General features: G+C 41.5%; 1 protein-coding gene across 1 annotated transcript in view; it reads right to left on the bottom strand.

Annotated features, from left to right (window-relative positions):
* PXDNL (peroxidasin like) overlaps positions 1-17,991 on the bottom strand; it is a 267,071-nt gene that overhangs the window by 98,494 nt on the left and 150,586 nt on the right. The window contains exons 5-7 of the mRNA XM_074943098.1: positions 9,853-9,924; positions 8,026-8,097; positions 3,738-3,907 (exon numbers count right to left, since the gene is read on the bottom strand). Coding sequence (XP_074799199.1) covers positions 3,738-3,907; positions 8,026-8,097; positions 9,853-9,924 — 314 coding nt within the window. The remainder of the gene's footprint in view (positions 1-3,737; positions 3,908-8,025; positions 8,098-9,852; positions 9,925-17,991) is intronic.

The following is a 17,991-nucleotide window of genomic DNA, read 5'->3' as shown; positions in this document are numbered from 1 at the left end:
TTCAGTGCATGCAAGGGAGGAGGTGGACGGAAGAACATGCTTTGGAAGCAGAAATTTTAATTAACATTTTAATATCTTGAAACAGTAAGTACCTTAAAACTCCCATAATAAAACTGGGATGTCTGGTCACCTTAATCTACCATAAAAGCACATAGAAGTAATAGGCATTAAATTAGACTACACTGCTAATCACTTAACATTTTACATTAATTTAATTTGAACATAATTGAGCTTTTGATTAAAGGTTTCAGAATACTTCACTTATCAATTAAAATCTAGAAGTGACAGATGTTCAGACAGACATTACAACTTTCATAGTAAATTGCTTATTTTTCTGTAGCTTTCTCTGCTGCCTATAATCCTTCCATTATTTTTTTTCATCTCTTAATCACATCTTTTCAGCCACATACACAAAGACATACTCCCAAACTAACCTAGACAAAAACATCTTTAAAAGATAGTTAGTATAGTTAGACATATTTAATTCAAAATCAATAAATCTAGTATCTTGGTATCCATAGACTCAAATTCTAGTTTACATTGCTCCAAGGAGCACCCCCGAGGAACCATACAGATGAGATGGGTCATTCAGATTCTGCCTTCTATTAAGAGTTACAGAGAGACCATTCTGCAGGACATAAGAACACAGTACTCATGGAGGAATTCTGCACCACTGTGTGCACGCAGAATTCATGTCCCCTGAACATTTCTTTGCTTCCCCGCAGAAAAATGACTTTGACAGACAAGCAAAGGGAAGTTGCAAAAGCAGTCACACGCCCCTCCCCAGCAGTGCAGGCATGTAGTTTTAGCACCTGGAGCAGCCAGCGGAGAGGTAAATCACGGTGGTGGGGGATGGCTGGAGATGCCCCAGCCATTGGCTCCTACCCTGTGCTGGACTCAGCGCCTCTTCTCCTGCAAGCAGCATTTGGGGTCAGGTCAGATCCACCCCCAGAAACCTCCCCTGACTGCAGGAAGATCTGCACGCCCTCTCCCAATTCCTGACCCCATCACTCCACAGCCGTGGGGGAGGGCTCACTGTATGAGGACCTGCTCCCCCATCTTGCCAACCCCATGCATCTGACCGCTCCCCCGACCGGTACCCAGAACCCACACCCTGCCAAATCTCACCCTCTGCATCCGGACCCCCACCCCTGCACCCGAGCCACCTCCCACTGAGCCCCTCGCACTCAATCCCCACTCCACTAAGCCCAATGAGCTGCACCTGGACTCCCATCCCACCAAGCCCTGCTTCCTGAGCACCCAGACCCCTGCTTTGCTGAGCTCCATCCCCCCACACCCAAACCCCCTTTGCTGAGCCCCAACCACCTTCACCTGGACCCCCCTGCAGAGTCGAACCCCCCTGCACCCAGAAAACCCCAGAGAGCCCCTGTGCATCCAGATGCCCCCCAAACCCGAGCCACCCACACTCAGATTGCCTCACACAAAGCCCTCTCACCCCACACCTGGATTCCCCCCACACTTGGATCTTGCCGGGTGGAGCCTGCTTGCCCCACATCTAGATCAGGGGGCAGGGATGGGCATGCATGCAAGACTTGGTCACTCTTGCTTGCTATCTTGGTGTGCCTAGCATAGAGGGGCAGGGCCCAAGGTGTTTCTGGGGCAGTCCCGGCCCTTGCGCTGTGTCTGGGTTGGGTGCAGCCTCACCGCTGAGTCTATGTCCTGGGGGCTGGGCTGCAGGGTGATTTCCCACCTCCATGCAGCCAGTGGCCCATGGCTCCCCAGTGCCATGTTGGAGCACATTTATTTATTGACAAATAAAGTTTGCAGAATTTTAAAATACCGTGCATAAAAATTTTATTTTTTGGTGCAGAATTCCCTCAGGAGTTGCACAAGAATGATCATATCTGGACAGAGCAGTGGTTCCTTATCTGGGTATGACAGCTGACTGCTGTCATGAAAGCTTATGCTCAAATCAATTTGTTCGTCTCTAAGGTGCCACAAGTACTCCTTTTCTTTTTGTGGATACAGACTAACATGGCTGCTACTCTGAAACCTGTCATAGTGATTGTGTATGAGTTATTTTTACTATGGTTGTGTGATTTAATTCTAAAAAATGGTTATATAGATTTTTTTTTTAAGTTTGTTAGCCAAATCATAATCTAATACTATTTTTGCCTTATGATATCTTATGCTATTAGTTGCTATAGTTAAGGGTATTTAATAAACTCTATAAAACTATATTCAACCCTCAAGTCCCTTTCTTTAGTTAAACAATCAAGATTAAAATAATCCTACGAAAGGTGTACAGGTAATGAGTTAAGCAGTTGTTTACTGCTTTGTTTTATACTATCTTTCTTACAACATTTTATTTCTACCAAATGAAACTGAATAAAATGTTATTGCTTAATATACAAGTCTAATCCTATTTTTAAATCCTGTTCTTTTGCCTCAGTCATATCTTGTGGCAAAGAGTTTCACAGTATAACTTATATACATTCTGAAAAAGAAAATCTCCTTCATCCACCTTAAATCCAATGCCTTTTAATTTAATTGGATGTTTTCTAGTTCTTGTATTATTAATTATTATTATTATAAGTATGCAGTGCTTTTCTGCCCTTCATGTTCATATGTGGCCAACATGACCAGACAATGGCTCCCCATGCAAATTATTCCTTTTATTACCATGGACATCGTTACTATCGTGGTGAAAGAGGAAGGGCGAGATGGATTGCCAGATAGAACAACACACCGTGGGGCTTTGGGGGGATGCTGGCCCCAGCCAGTATAACAAAAAAAAAAACATTAATGCTCCTCTTGAACTGCATTATTATGCCTATTTGCAAGAAGGGAGGAATTCCACTCTCTTTCCAGGTATCTCCAGCATTTGGTTCACACTTAGAGAAATTTGTTTATGTAGTGTTTTCTATCTGAATTTACTTTAAAACATGACATGAAACCATGTCTTCAAACTGACATTCTTTGATAGAAAAATACAATCCAAGATATAACTTTCCACAGAGAAATTAAGTATCGTTGCAAACTTAACTGTGGAGTCTCTACTGAACAACACACACACACAGAATCCAAGACCCCGCAAATAATTATTGATGTCCTTTTCTTTACACATTATTAATAACCCCATTAAAAGCATTGTGCGTATGGAGAGGCAAGGGCATAAATCTTTGCAGGATTGGCACCCTACCATATAAACAATGTTAACTCAGACTGAGAAATTGGTCCATGGTGTTTTTGAGTGATAACACATGAGAACTTTGTTAATTTGCACACACACAACAACAAATATTCCATCATACAATGTACTTTATGCCTTTATTTTTTGAGTATAGTTTAGTTTTCTGTCTTTCTAATACTCACTAGTATACTGTAGTTGATTTAAAAAAAATGAAGTTGTAGTAATATAAGATTTCACTACAACCTATTCTATAAAATCTTTGCAGAGAAATGCAGAGAAACTATTTCCTGCATGCTAATTGTGGGAATGCATATAGTCTAGTTTAGCAAGGTTCTACTTTAAGATGTATTCTATGGGGGAAAAGAACTGATCATAATCAAAGACTTTAATAGTTCTTCATTTTAAAGGCCTTCTGACTAAACCAAAAGCACCCATACTTTAAGCATTTCAATGAAATTTTAATGAAAATAACTAAATTTAGTTTATTTTCCATAATATATAAAAATAGATACCTGTAGGCTTAAAGCCAGAAGGCGCACAAACAATTCTCTCTCCAAAGATGCATGCAGCCAACTTAACTTACCACAGTTGAATTCTTCCACTATTAACGATGCAACAGACCTGCCCTGAAGTCTCTTGGGATATTCACAGGTGGCAGCAGCTTGAGTATTTCCATTACTGGTATATTCTTTTATTAGTTCAGCCAACCACATTAACTCACAGTCACAAACTAAGGCATTAGAGTCCAAGCGCCTGTGCATACATGAAATAAAAACAACTGTCTAGAATGTACATTGAAAAAGTCACCAACTTGATTATATTTAACATCACTTTTACTATTTTAATGCTATTATAGTTCCTTCAAAATAACTAAATAGATAATCTGTGTGTGTCCACATACATACATACATATACACACACAGTAAAAATCTCTGGCTTGTTACATTTTGTATTTCCTTCCTCCTTCCCTGCTCAATATTACAATCTATTCTTCAAAAATGATGCGTCTTCAATATGTTGGAATAAAAAGGTAATCTCAAAAACAACAGTAAACTGCCTTTCAGCTCCAGTATAATTCAGCACAGAACATTAATAGCCACACAATGCAAATATCCATTAGAAAATCTGGCTATGTACAGGAAGGGATCAGCTATAGCTGTCCCTACTCAGTACACTACAGAGGGAAGTGGATGCATGGATAACTTTCTCTCCACACCAATACACAGTTGCAGGATATAATCTGTTTCCCAGCACTTCAGTGACAAAAGGAGTTTGTTGCGTAGTGTCACAGCTGGGTGCAGCAGCATTTCTGGGCAGGGTGTGGGGAGACCCATGTGTCCTCAGGGACCTCTTACTATACCTTACACCTTGCTCTGGCCCCAGTTTGGCATAGCACTTACATAATGTGCTTAAGACCATTCCTACTCCACCGTAAGCTTTTACTGAAATTCCATGGGATTCATGTGCATGTTTAAAACTACGCATGTGGTTTAAATGTTTTGCTGGGTCCTCTAGAAATGTGCTTCTGCTCCTTCCCAACACAGATCCACCTAACTGAACCTCCACATGACTCATTTAGCTGTAACTAATGGATGCCTTTATTAAAAAAACAACAACTATCTGGTTTATCTATGTGTTGGTTTCACTTATATGACAACCATGGTCAAGAATAAGGCTTGGTCCTAAAAGTAACATTAATAATTATGCCATTCAAAAAACTCACACTATTTAAAGACAGAGGCAGCCAGGAATTTGAAAACTGAACTCTTCAGGTCCATTACACTGTTGGAAGACAGGATACTGGGCTAGATGGACCTTTGGTCTGACCCAGTATGGCCATTCCTATAAACTTTAAAAATGACATGACTGAACTAACAGCCATGGACATTGAAATGTACAGTTGTTTTGTAATGTTTTCATGATGTTTTCTCAGTTTCTAAGATAGTATTTGAATGCATGTATACATTTTATCTTGGGTATATCATATTTCTGGGATTCAATTTTCACAGAATAAAATTTTTAGGGGCTCTTTTTTCTAACCCGTACATTATAAAAACCACCCTTGTAATATCTATTTGGTTATTAGTGTCAGATTATTGCCCTTAACCTTCTATCATCACACAATACATTCAGAGCCTGCTACATACTGCATTTTAGATTGTTCAACTGCAAGGAATATGTCATGATGATGAGGTCAACTGCTGTAACTTGAAAGGAATATTGATTTCCATTTATTTCAGGTACTTAAATGACTTCCATCATCTGAGTGCCTCCATAACTTTAACCTACTGATCTTCACAACAGCCCTGTGAGCTAGGGGAGTACTATTATCTCCAGTTTACAGAAGGGGAGCTGAGATACGGACGCTGAGGCTCCTAGATCACAGGTATTGAAAGTTGGTCTCCCAAGACCGCGGCTAATGCCCTAACTAATGGAGCGTCCTCCCCTATCCCAACCCCTACCTACACACACACACACACCCACACCCCCACTTGGTGTACACTAGCAACTTATGTCGGTATACCTACGTTGCTCACGGGGGTGGAAAATCCTCCCCCCTGAGCAACGCAGTTATACCAACCTAACCCCAAGTGTAGACAGCGCTCTGTTGATGGGAGGGCTTCTCCTGTCAGTATAGCTATCGCCTCTTTGTGAGGTGGGCAAAGCCCACCCAGCAGCATCTTCACTGAAGTGCTACAGTGTCACAGCTGCATCAGTGAAGCTCTGCTACTATAGCATTAGTATAAAAGGATAGACAAGCCCTGTCTCTCTCTCATCTTTAAGGGATGCTAACATGTTCAGGATGATTACAGTAACTTAGCCACTTATTCTATAAAACCATCCCCCCGAAAGCTATTTTTCAAATGGTTCTTTTTTTATTAAAAGGTGATGCTTTCTGAAGGTAAACAGATTAAGCCTATAAACACATTTAAAGCACCTTTCAGTAACAGTGTGGCCCTTTCGGCTCTCTCCTTGTCTTTAGCTGCCCACCAGGAGTAGCAGGCTTACTTGCTTTGTAGCTGTTTATTTCTGAGTTTCAGAATTCTGGAATCTAATACAAAAAAAAATCAACTAAACTAATCAAAGTGTTTCCCTGGAAATGATTTCAATGTTCACTCTTTTTGATCAATATTGTAAGCTGGCAATTGGCTTCTGTGTAAATGGCACATCTAGTTCCAAAACACTACAGAGAATAGTCTCACCTCAGTATATGTATATAGTTCCCATCACCACCAAAAGGAATTACACTCACATATTGACAGGAGAATAGGCCCCTATGGAGGTATTAGTAATACCAAGTCATATGAATCCTCAATTTCTCATTTAGCATCACTCACTTAGAACACATTGATGAACCATACGGTGTTGGTGTTCTTATGTTCCTAGCTTTTGGTAAGGAGCAAACTAAGGAGCTAGGCTCTGTTTTTTACTTCTGTAAACTTTAAGGGTATGTCTACACTGCAATTAAAAACCCCTGGTTGGCCTTTGACAGCTGATTTGGGCTTGTGGGGCTCGGGCTTCGGGTCAGTTTAATGGCCACATAGACGCCCAGACTCAGGCTGGAGCCCAGACTCTATGATTTTGTGTGGTGGCAGGGTCCAGCGCTTGGGTGGTAGCCTGAGCCAGAACATCTACACCACAATTAAACAGGCATGCAGCCCGAGCCCTGAAAGCCCATGTCAGCTGGCACGGGCCAGTCGCGAGTGTCTAATTGTGGTATAGACCTACCCTCACAGTTTCAAGGATAAAGGTTAAGACAGTAAAGTTGCAAATGTTCTCTCTTTGGCCATGATTCAGCAAACTGCTTTGACAACTACTGAATTTTAAACATAAGTTACAGGCCATCATCTCTTACTTAACTTTAAGCATGTACTTCTCCATTGGGACTTAAAGACGTATTTGATTTTAAGCATGTGCTGAAATAGTTTACTGAATAGGGATGAACCTAAGAATGTACTTCAGTGCTTTGCTGAACTGGGACCAATTTGCTAATTCAAATAAATCCTTATGGCCTGGAGACTTTTTAGAGTTTAGAGCCCAGTCCTGGTCCCATGGAAATAGGAGGCAAAAATCCCACCAAATTCAAGGCGGGATAGGATTGAACCCTGAAGCAGGAATTTCCACATCTGGTTTTGGAGACATCATGGGTTAGTAACTACAGTTGAGGAACAAACAGCAAAAAGAGGGGTAAAATTTAAGTTTTGAAGTCTCACACCTGTAGCTCTCTAACTGATTATGAGATATGAAAAGGAAAAGGCAGGCGGTGCGACAAGAAAGGACCACGTGAGGCTCCTTAAACTTTAACCAATGTTTTATTAGTCATGGAAAACTCTCTCTCTAAGAAAAAATGTATGTCCATTTGCTGGCCAAATAGGACATGGAAGAACAGAATGCATGATATTTGCAGGCATATAAAATTAAATGGACCATTTGGTTCTCATGTCTACAAACGGGACATCCATTTCTATTAACTGAGAGTCACCAAATTCTGTCCTGATTTAGTCTTAATTCCCCTTATTCCATATTTAGTAGCTGCTATCCACATTCCTTCCCTTCGCCTCATTTGCCTTCACCCTCATTTCTCATTCTTCAGTCTTGTTCTCCCCTTCCATGCCTTCTCTTTCAGCTTTATGTCTTATGGAATTTCTTTTAATTTCCATTCACATTTCACTTCTTATGAAACATTAGAACAAACACAGTACAATATGTCACTTCCTCTGTCCCATGGTGAAAAGCATGCCAACAACGCATTATAAGAAAGCTGTGGTCTTCATTTAACTAACCTAATTAAAAACCTGTCTTCACAGTTCATACAGTTTTGCAGTAGAACAGGAGTATCATTATTTACAAAATTATTTTCCAAAACTTACAGCCTCTTTAGTGAATCCAGATGAGAAAAACTTCCAGCTGGGATCTTAGACAACTTATTGTTATGCAGAAATCTGAGGAACAGAAGATATGCCTTAATAATTGACAGATTCCTTTGCAGAATTAGATATTAATATATTACAAAGAACATGGCTCTGCATTGTATATTTTAAAATCTGACAATAAAAAACCCTTGCATAATATTAACAAATTAGTAAAGTTGTCGTTTTATAAAAGCTAAGGCTAAGGGAGGAGGGGTTTATTATTCAACCACAGGTTACTAATAAATATTGATTATATTTCTTTCAGATGACAAAAGCAATATCTGAGTCATTTATAGCTAATGGCCTTTGTTTCCCCACAAGAATAGGGGTATCCTGATCAAATTCAAACTTTGTAATTAAATACTTCCTGTATAAATTCCTCCTGTGATTTCAACTGGATAACTCATGCTTCACTTTTGGTTCTAAGGCATTGTGTAGACTTACTGTGCAAAGTAAAACAACTGTAATGTTTCCCCATTCAGAGGTGGTTATGTGTCAGCAATGGGTAAGTGATGTAGCATAATCTTTTTCATTTCTATTTAAGGCCTTCTCTACCCTGAGGATTTATCCAGATTAGTGCCATCACTAAGCGATGTAGCCACTCCAATGCAAACCATTGACAAAGCAACCATTTGCACTGGTCGCATTTAGCTCTGCTTGAAACTAGCATAATCTCCACTGGCAGAAATTGTGACATTTTGGCTATGTCTACATTACATGCCACTGTAGGCGGTATGTAGGGAATGTGTCGTCACAGAGAAAAGCAGGCTGTGTCCACACTGTGGTGTATAGCTGCACATGTCAGTGAAAGGCTCAGGCAGGGGAAAGGCTGGGGGGTGGAGGGGGAAGCTTCAGCAGCTCTCCCTATAAGAGCTTTTCCATCCCTGACAGAGTTTCCCTGCAGTGGGGAAGGCTTCAGTAGTGGGGAGCTGCTGCACTCTGTCCCTTTGGCGGGGAAGGGCTCTCTCAGTAGGGAGATGGCAGAGCCTTTCCCCATTGCTGGAGGCTTTCCCTCTGGTGGAGTCTTTCTCCAATTACTCCCCACTGCCAGAGCTACTGGAGTCTTTTCCTGCAGCGGGGAAAGGCGCTAGCAGCTGGGAGGCAGTGGGACACTACATGGCTAAAAATAGCAGTGTAGACAGGAGAGCACAGCTTGGGTGAGTAGAAAGCCATGTAGGTTACACCCTTCAGGGCAAGTCTGTATTCTACTCACCTAAGCCACACCTCACTGTCATCACTGCTACTTAAACTCATGCTAGGGGAGCTACTGGACTACATACTCTACAAGCCACTAACAGAAGAGTGCAGTGTAGAAGTAGCCTTTGCCTGTTCACACTACAGGTTTGCAGCTTTGAGAGGGGTCTGGCAACTGATGGCTGTAACTGAGGTAAATCCACAGAGGAGATGAGGCCTTAAATGAGTCACATTTAAAGGTATCATGCCAAACAGATTCTGCAACAGAACAGAATTCTGGAGTTTTGATGGAAATCATGTCTTTTGTTACTTGAAAGACATCTAAACTCACTTTCAGGGAGATCTAAAGTCAATTCACTGAAAATACAATTCAGACTTGAAAGAGTTCTTCTTGGCTGGAGGGTTTGTGAAGGAAATCTACATTACAAAATCTTGCTGTCTTACTAGGGTGACTATTACAGAATTTCCTCTACTTTTCAGCACTTCTGTAGATAAAAGGGCACAGAATTTATTTAGGTACGTCAGATTTTGAATGAGGAAGACAAATCAAGAACACAGAACTATTGAAAAGTTTGCCCAACCAGCACTTACAATCTTTCTAATTTTGGGAGGTCTCTGAAGGTTTCTGGCTTGACTGTTTCTATTTGATTGAAGTGAATATACCTGTGGAAAGACCATCAATATAGTTATCTCATCTTTTCTGGACATTGTGAAGAAATTGGATAGAAAGGAAATCAGCAGCGTTGGCTGAAAATGCTGAAAGAACCCAACAAACCCACAGAACACAATCTCTGTAAACAGGAAATCCATGTATTTTTAACAATCCTTTTCCCTGCTGTTCACAGTGCCAATCTAAGAACCCACTGATACAGAAGAGCTGAAGCTGATGTCTACCAGCAGGTAGTGGCTCCAAGCCATCACCATCTGTAACTGAACAGAAGAACGCCTGCTGAACTTATTATACTGTTTAATGAAACTCATTTGGGCTAAACAACAGAAAAAGGATGTGTAACAAGTGGCCAAACACAGTAACATTTGCATTAAGGACAAAGAATCAGTGAAAAGAGAGAGTTCTTACTTTGTACAGTAACTGAAGTTCTTCAAGATGTGTGGACCCTATGTGTACCTCCAGTTCCTTCTCTACCATGAAGCATATGTTAGGATCTGAAGCAGGGCAGGTAGTGGAATACAGATAGGGACCATGCATCTCAAAGAACTCTAGTTCTTGTATAAGGTAAGTAACTTCTCCTTCGAGTGCTAGTCCCTATGTGCATTCCATTGTGGGTGATTGCCAAGCAGTGCTTATTGAGGAGAAGGTTGTGAGGACCTCTGCAATACTTCTGAAAGGAGCATGACTGTACTGAGAGAGACACCATCTTCAGAAGCATCCACAAAGGCACAATGTCTTGATAAGACATTCGTTGAACCCCACGTAGCTGCTTTACAGATTTCAACAATAGGAATGTCTTGAATGAAGGCTACAGAGGTGGTCTGGGCTCCAGTAGAGTGACCTCTCAGACCTTGTAGTGCAGGGGTGTTTGTCAACTTCTAACACAGCAGAATCCACCCCAAAATCCACTCGGAAGGTCTTTGGGAGGAGACTGTTTCCACTCTCATCCATTCTGTGAATGATACAAATCGTGCAGGTGATTTTCTAAATGGTCTTGTTCTTTGTAGGTAAAACACTCCAGCTCAGTGGATGTCTGTGGAGAGAGGCCACCTGTGTGCAGTTTTTGGAAGAATAGAGATAGGTGGATTGTCTGATTTAGATGGAAATCCAAGATCAGTTTAGGAGTAAACTTAGGATGTAGCCTCAGAGCATTCTTATCCTTGTTGAAGGACTGTATATGGCAGATCGCCCTGAAGGGTCCCAGTTCTCCACCCTTATAGCTAAGGTGAAGGCAATTAGAAAGGTGACTTTCACGGATAAGAGGGATAAGGACCAAAAAGCCAAGGGTTCAAAATGAGGTCTTGTTACTGCTCATAGGAGAAAATTCAGGCCTCACATCGGAGTACACCTACTCACAGGAGGAACAGTTATAACCGGGCCTTTCAAAATAGTACTGTTACAGGATGGGTGAAGATAGAGTTGTTATCATAAGAACATAAGTACAACCATACTGGGTCAGACCAAAGGTCCATCTAGCTCAATATCCTGTCTTCCAACAGTGGCCAATGCCAGGTGCCCCAGATGGAATGAACAGAACAGGTAATCATCAAGTGATCCAGTGACAGGCACTGATAGCTACCAAATGAACCTGTAGTGAAGTAAGTGAGACACCCTTGGTATTTAAGGAAAGAAGATATTCTAAAATAGTCAGCATGTCAGAGTCCTCAGGGGTTATCTGATAACTGATAAATATTTCCAGTTGGCTATGTACTATTTTCTAGTGGACTCTTTTATGCTATTGTTAAATATGACCTGAACTGCCCCAAGCATGCATTTTCTAAGTTCAATACCGTGGGTGCAGACTTAAAGGCACTGCTAGCAATACTAAATAGGGAAAAACTGATGACCTGCAGTGCTCCAAGTAAGCTGCTACTACTGATAGCATGAAGGGTACCTACAAGTGTACTGTTGCAAAGCCAAAGGAGAGTACCCTATAGTGGTAGTGGTGCCTGTCCATGGAGAAGCTCAGGAACCTTCTGTGTGAGGGGTGGAGTTCTATGTGGACGTAGGCATCCTTCATATCAAAAGCTGAGAACCAGTTGTCTCTGTTCAGTGAGGAAATTATTGATGCCAGTGTGACCATTTAAACCTCAGTTTTCAGATAAAGACAAGGAGTTGTCTGAGGTCTAAGATGGGTCTCCATCCTCCCTTCCTTTTTCAATGAGAAATTATTTTCAGCAAAATGTTGAAGGGGACCTTCTCTATAGATCCCTGAAGGAGGAGGAAGTTCCCTTATTTAATGACCATCCTCTCCTGAGAGTGGTCCCTCAAGAGGAACAGGGAAGGGATTTTTGGGGGTGGGGGGAAAGCAGAAGAATACTATAGTACAGCCGGAGTGTATGATGTATGATGAGTTCCAAAGAGGATGGAGGTAGGCTGTTCTCAGTGGTGGCAGATGACAGAACAAGGAGCAATGGTCTTAAGTTGCAATGGGGGAGGTCTAGGTTGGATATTAGGGAAAACTATTTCACTAGGAGGGTGGTGAGGCAATGGAATGGGTTACCTAGGAAAGTGGTGGAATCTCCATCCTTAGAAGTTTTTAAGGCCTGACTTGACAAAGCCCTGGCTGGGATGATTTAGTTGGTGTTGGTCCTGCTTTGAGCACGGGGTTGGACTAGATGACCTCCTGAGGTCTCTTCCCACCCTAATCTTCTATGATTCTATGTCAACAATCCATCTGTCTGTTATCACCCACCAAGTTTGGGCAAAGTGGGCCAGTCGACTCTCAAATTGGGTCTTGGGGCTCATGATTGATGAATGTGGTATTTGGAGTGCTTTGCAGCTCTTGAAAGTACCGTCAAAAATATTTCTTAGCAGGAGGTTGTGGTTGGAAGAAGGGGAAGCATTATGTGTACCCTGCTCCAGCTTTTATCACTTCCATGGAGGTTTATATGCCCTTTGGTGGTAGAAGTGTTGAGGCACTGGCTGAGGCTTGTATGACTGAGGTCTGTGGTACTTCCTCCTTGGCGCTAGAATGTAGATGCTCAATTACCAAAGGGTTGCCCTTGAATCCCCCAGTCAGCGCACAGATTCATCTGTTTTATTCCTGAACATGTTGTTCCCTTCACAAGACATATCCTCCACTGTAGATTATACTTCCCCAGAGAATCCTGAGGAATGAAGACAGGATGCTCAATGCATGACAATAGCCATTGCCCTTGAAACAACAGCTGTTTCTGCTGCATCAACAGAGGCTTGGAGAGATGATTTGGCAATTAATTTACCCTCCTCAATCAGAGCCAGGAATGTGATCTGTGCTCTTGTGGGTGTTTGTCCATCTATTCCACTAACTTAGAGCAATTGACAAAAATTGTATTTTGAGGTTAATGCTTGGCAATTGGCTATATGAAAAGGCTGATTGAAGTGAAAACTTTCCTGCCCAATAGGTCTAGATGTTTAATATCCTTATCTAACAGAGTGGATCTGGTAAAATAAAAATTCTGCTACCTTGGCTGGCATGTCGTATTTCTTTTCAGTCCTCTTAGAGACACAAATGGATGGTGTATGCCAGATGACCTTAGCAAGCTCCATTAATTAAAGGGCAGCATAAACCTCCTAGGCCTTTCACTATGAAGAATGTCCAAGGGCTTTTGAGGAGTCTCTTGTACCCCCTGCAGAGAAATCTGGAGAGTCTCAGCAACCCTCCTTAATAGGTCCTGGAACTGCCTGTAATCATCAAGTAGAGAATATGGGGTTGGATCTGATTCTTTCTCCTTGTCCTTGGGCATCTGAGGAAGCCTGGGTTCCTCTCCGGGAAGTGAGGGATATTGTAACTCCCAAAGGGAGCAGAGAGACTCGGAGTATTGTGTGAATGGATCCCATGGTCCCCAGTAAGAGGGATCAAACGTTGGCTGAGCGCCAAGATCTACCTGGCTTCCCTGGAGAGAGGAGCCTTCAGGGCTTTCACATTGGTTTATTCTCTTGCTATAGCTGCCATGACGATTTGCTAGACACAGGCAAACACCTAGTGATGTTTCTTCCATTAGCATTGAATAATAGAAAGACCTCTACTGTCATCTTATGATTATAAATAAAAGTTTACGAAAATAATACTAAAATTCAAACTTTACAATTGGACTTTTTGTACCAGATTTTTGGTCTCCTATTTTACTCTGCTATTTTTAAATCATACCTGAATTGGAAAAATCCACAATCCACAGTTGTCATGGCAGCCTTTTTCAGGTTTCTGTTTAACTATTTAAATCTCTTTAGCAATACACAGTTTCACTTTCACTGTCAATAACCAGTGTACAGGGCTCCAAGTGGTGAAAAATTTCCAGAGAGGAGGTTGCAGTAGTACTTGGTGGCCACTGCATCCCAAAAAGTGGGTGGCACTGGCTGTTGCCCTAAACAGAGTGGTGGGAAGCAAGAGGAAAAAAAGGTTGAAGGTGGTATAGGCAAAGCTCAGCCTCTTTTTCATCTGCTCTGTTACTCCATGTGGAGTTTTTTCAACCCAGGCAGTGCAGACTGAAAACAGGAACCAGAGCACCTGTGGATCTGGCAAACTCTCTGCCCTCTCCAAAAAAATAAAATATTTCCACCAAAGATTCCTGGAGGTTTGATTTTAGAAATATGGACACCTTATGGCTACAGGCTCCCAACAGACATAACAACTGCCTTTCTCCCATGTAAATCCTATACTAGGGTGGTGCTGGAAACAGTGCCTGCCCTCTCCCAAGGGTAAATCCTCCACAGTGAGCCAGATTAGGACCAGCAGGGTCCTTAGTCCCTTAACTGAACACAATCTCTCCTAATGTGTTTGAATACAGCTAAATGTAAATGTATACGTGTGGGAATATAAGCCACACTTACAGAATGGGGGACTCTCTCCTGGGAAGTAGTGACTCTGGAAAAAAGATGTGGGGTCTTGGTGGATAGTCAGCTGAACATGAGCTCCCAGGTTGATGCTGCGGCCAAAAGAGTTAATGAGATCCTGGGATGCATAAACAGGGGGATGTTGAGTAGGAGTAGAGAGGTTATTTTACCCCTATATTTGGCATTAGTGTGACCACTGCTGGAATACTGTGTCCAGTTCTGGTGCCCACAATTCAAGAAGTATGGTGATAAATTGGAAAGGATTCAGAGAAGAGCCATACAAATGATTACAGGATTAGAAAACACACCTTATAGTGATAGACTTAGAGCTCAATCTATTTACCTTAACAACAAAGGTTAAGGGATGACTTGATTACAGTCTGTAAGTATCTACATGGAGAACAAATATTTGATAATGTGCTCTTCAGTCTATCAGAGAATGGTATAACAAGATCCAGTGACTGGAAGTTGAAGCTAGACAAATTCAGACAGGAAATAAGGCATAAATTTTTAACAGTGACAGTAATTAACCATTGGAACAATTGGTCATGGGTAGTGGTGGATTCTCCATCATTGACTGTTTTTAAATCAAGACTGGAGGTTGTTTTCTAAAAGATCTGCTCTAGGAATTATATCTATGGCCTGTGTTACACAGGAAGTCAGATTAGATCACAATGGTCCCTTCTTGCTTTGGAATCTATGAATAATTTACATAGACATATAGGATCACAGGTTGTATATTTCTAACATTTGCCGTATACCATGTCAAGAAACTGTCCACATAAGTAAATGTATTTGAAGCTCTCAGACTAGGTCATCCCAAATCAAAATGGTCCAGCTGACATTGTTACAAATTTCTGGCACCTGCAATCATATTTCTGAGTTACCATAAGATGCTCTAAGGCAGGAAGAGTTATCTTTCACACTCAGAAAAGTTATCCAATACATCAAAAGCAAACAGTCCTTCATCTAAACCAATGCTCTGACCTGATGACATGCTTTCTTTGGTGGTTGAACAAATAAGAGCTTCTGCACTTGATCTCCTCAACAATGATAAACTGTGTTACTCCAGAAATGAAAACCTAGCCGGAGAAGATATATGTTCCCCAGCCAGTATACATACCTGCATGCAAAAGGTGAAACAAATTATCCTTAAGTACATTTTGTTAGTAGTAGAAAGTAAATGCTTTCTGGACTTTTAGGTGCTTTTTTTTTCTTTTTAATTAACAGAGGAAAATGGGTTAAGTCCCAGTACCTCAGGTTCTGAATCAAGAATATACTCTGCTTGTGAAAGATTTTGAGTTCTGCCGCATATTATTGTTTGGCTGGAGCCCACTATGAATCCAGCCTGTAAATCCTGCTCCATGAAACTTTTGATTGCCACCTGGGGATTTCTACCTCTCAGAGAACTAGACACAGCTTTGATCACAGCTGCCAGTGCACTAACATTGTTTTCTCTAAGCCTGTAACTACCATTTTATGTTATAATTCATTTCTGGACTACAGCCATGTACAGCTTCAAGGAGAACTGTCAGCCACTAATAGGCTAGCTTACAGAAATTGAAGGAGAAAACAGAATTATTTTTCCCACTCAGTAAGCGTGCAGCTGTTTAAAATCATTGGCTTCTAAGCAAGTTGCGTGCATCATAGACAAACAGAAAAATTACAGGAGTGTGGAAATACCAGCATTAAGGTTTAAAGATAAGGACAAACACACTTTTAAAATTGTAAAAAGAAAAGGAGTACTTGTGGCACCTTAGAGATTAACAAATTTGAGCATAAGCTTTCGTGAGCTACAGCATCCGATGAAGTGAGCTGTAGCTCACAAAAGCTTATGCTCAAATAAATGTGTTCGTCTCTAAGGTGCCACAAGTACTACTTTTCTTTCTGCGGATACAGACTAACACAGCTGCTACTCTGAAACTTTTTAAATTTGTGTTTCTGGAGGCAAAATATAGGAAAATTTAGTGACACATCAAATCAGTTGCAGGGGCTGAGGGTGGAATTCAGAACACACATGCACACTCTGCACAGGTCTTAAACTCCTTATTCCAAAATATACTTGTGAAAATGTCCAGTATAATACACTACAAATTTAAACCTGTTGCTGCTATTATGCTTATCAGTCATATTTATTACAGTAGTGCTTAGGGGCAAGCCAAGAATGGAGCCCCATTTTGCCAGGCACCACCCAAACATATAATGAGAGAATATCCCTGCCCTGAAGGACTTATACCCTAAATAGACAAGACAGGCAAAGGGAAAGGAAAGGGAAAGAACACAAGCAGAGTGAACAATGTGATGGATGCACACATCATACTAGAGATATGAGTATGTCCCTCTTTTTTTATTATTGGAATCCTTTCATGGGGGGTTATGTTAGGAGGAGATTTAGCTACATAGAAATACAAAGCAAAAAAGGGGGAAGGAGGAGTTAGAGAGAGGAAGGAATGAGCAGTGGAGGGTTGGAGCAAACAGCCAATCAGCACAGAGGAGAGAATGCCCAGAGCAAAAACTGCAGAAAGCACTCTGATGACATCATCTGTGTTCATTGGTCCCTGCTTGAACTGCTTTCTGCAGCTGCTCTGCCAGCATCACTCTCTTGCTGGCTCCTCCTTGTTGTCTCTTTTCCAAGGGCCCAATGGCTAGGGGAAATGGGGCACCCCAATGGGTCACGGCACTTCTGGAGGGGCTGGTCTCCCTGACACAGTTCTGGGTTTGAGGGCTCTCGGTTGTGAGGGGATGGTGGCCGCAGCTGAACCCCATTTTACCCCATTTACTCCCAGGGCAACAGCATCTGCTTGAAAGGTTTTCTGTATGCTGTGCTGGCTTCAGTCCATGGCTGGCTTCTCCCTGCTTTTATCGTTATCTGTTCTCCTTTTTGAGGCCTATTTCCCAATTATAAACCCTACAATGGTTTCCTTTGAAGCCAGTGACATCACAGTCAATTTCTCCAAGTTAGTAGTTTTATTACTTAGCAGGATGCTACAGGCTGCCAACACACTGAGCAGTACCTGAATCTTGATCAACTGATGCAACTTTTCCAGACTCAATTGCCTGTTAAGCATCCACCCAGATTTAGGCATTTCTGACAAAGTGAATTCCCAATAGCCAGACAAAGTTAGGTATGGTTTAGAAATGAAGGTATTTATTTAATTAAAGTATTTTCAATGTAGTGTAGGTTTTGTATAAGTGATAGATAAGGCTCAACATTTCTGAAGCTTATTAAAAGATTTTTGCTCTGG

The sequence above is a fragment of the Natator depressus genome, chromosome 2 (assembly GCF_965152275.1).
Source record: "Natator depressus isolate rNatDep1 chromosome 2, rNatDep2.hap1, whole genome shotgun sequence".
NCBI lineage: Eukaryota > Metazoa > Chordata > Testudines > Cheloniidae > Natator > Natator depressus.
Note: the sequence above shows the minus strand (reverse complement) of the source record. Positions and strands in the feature narration are given on the sequence as shown.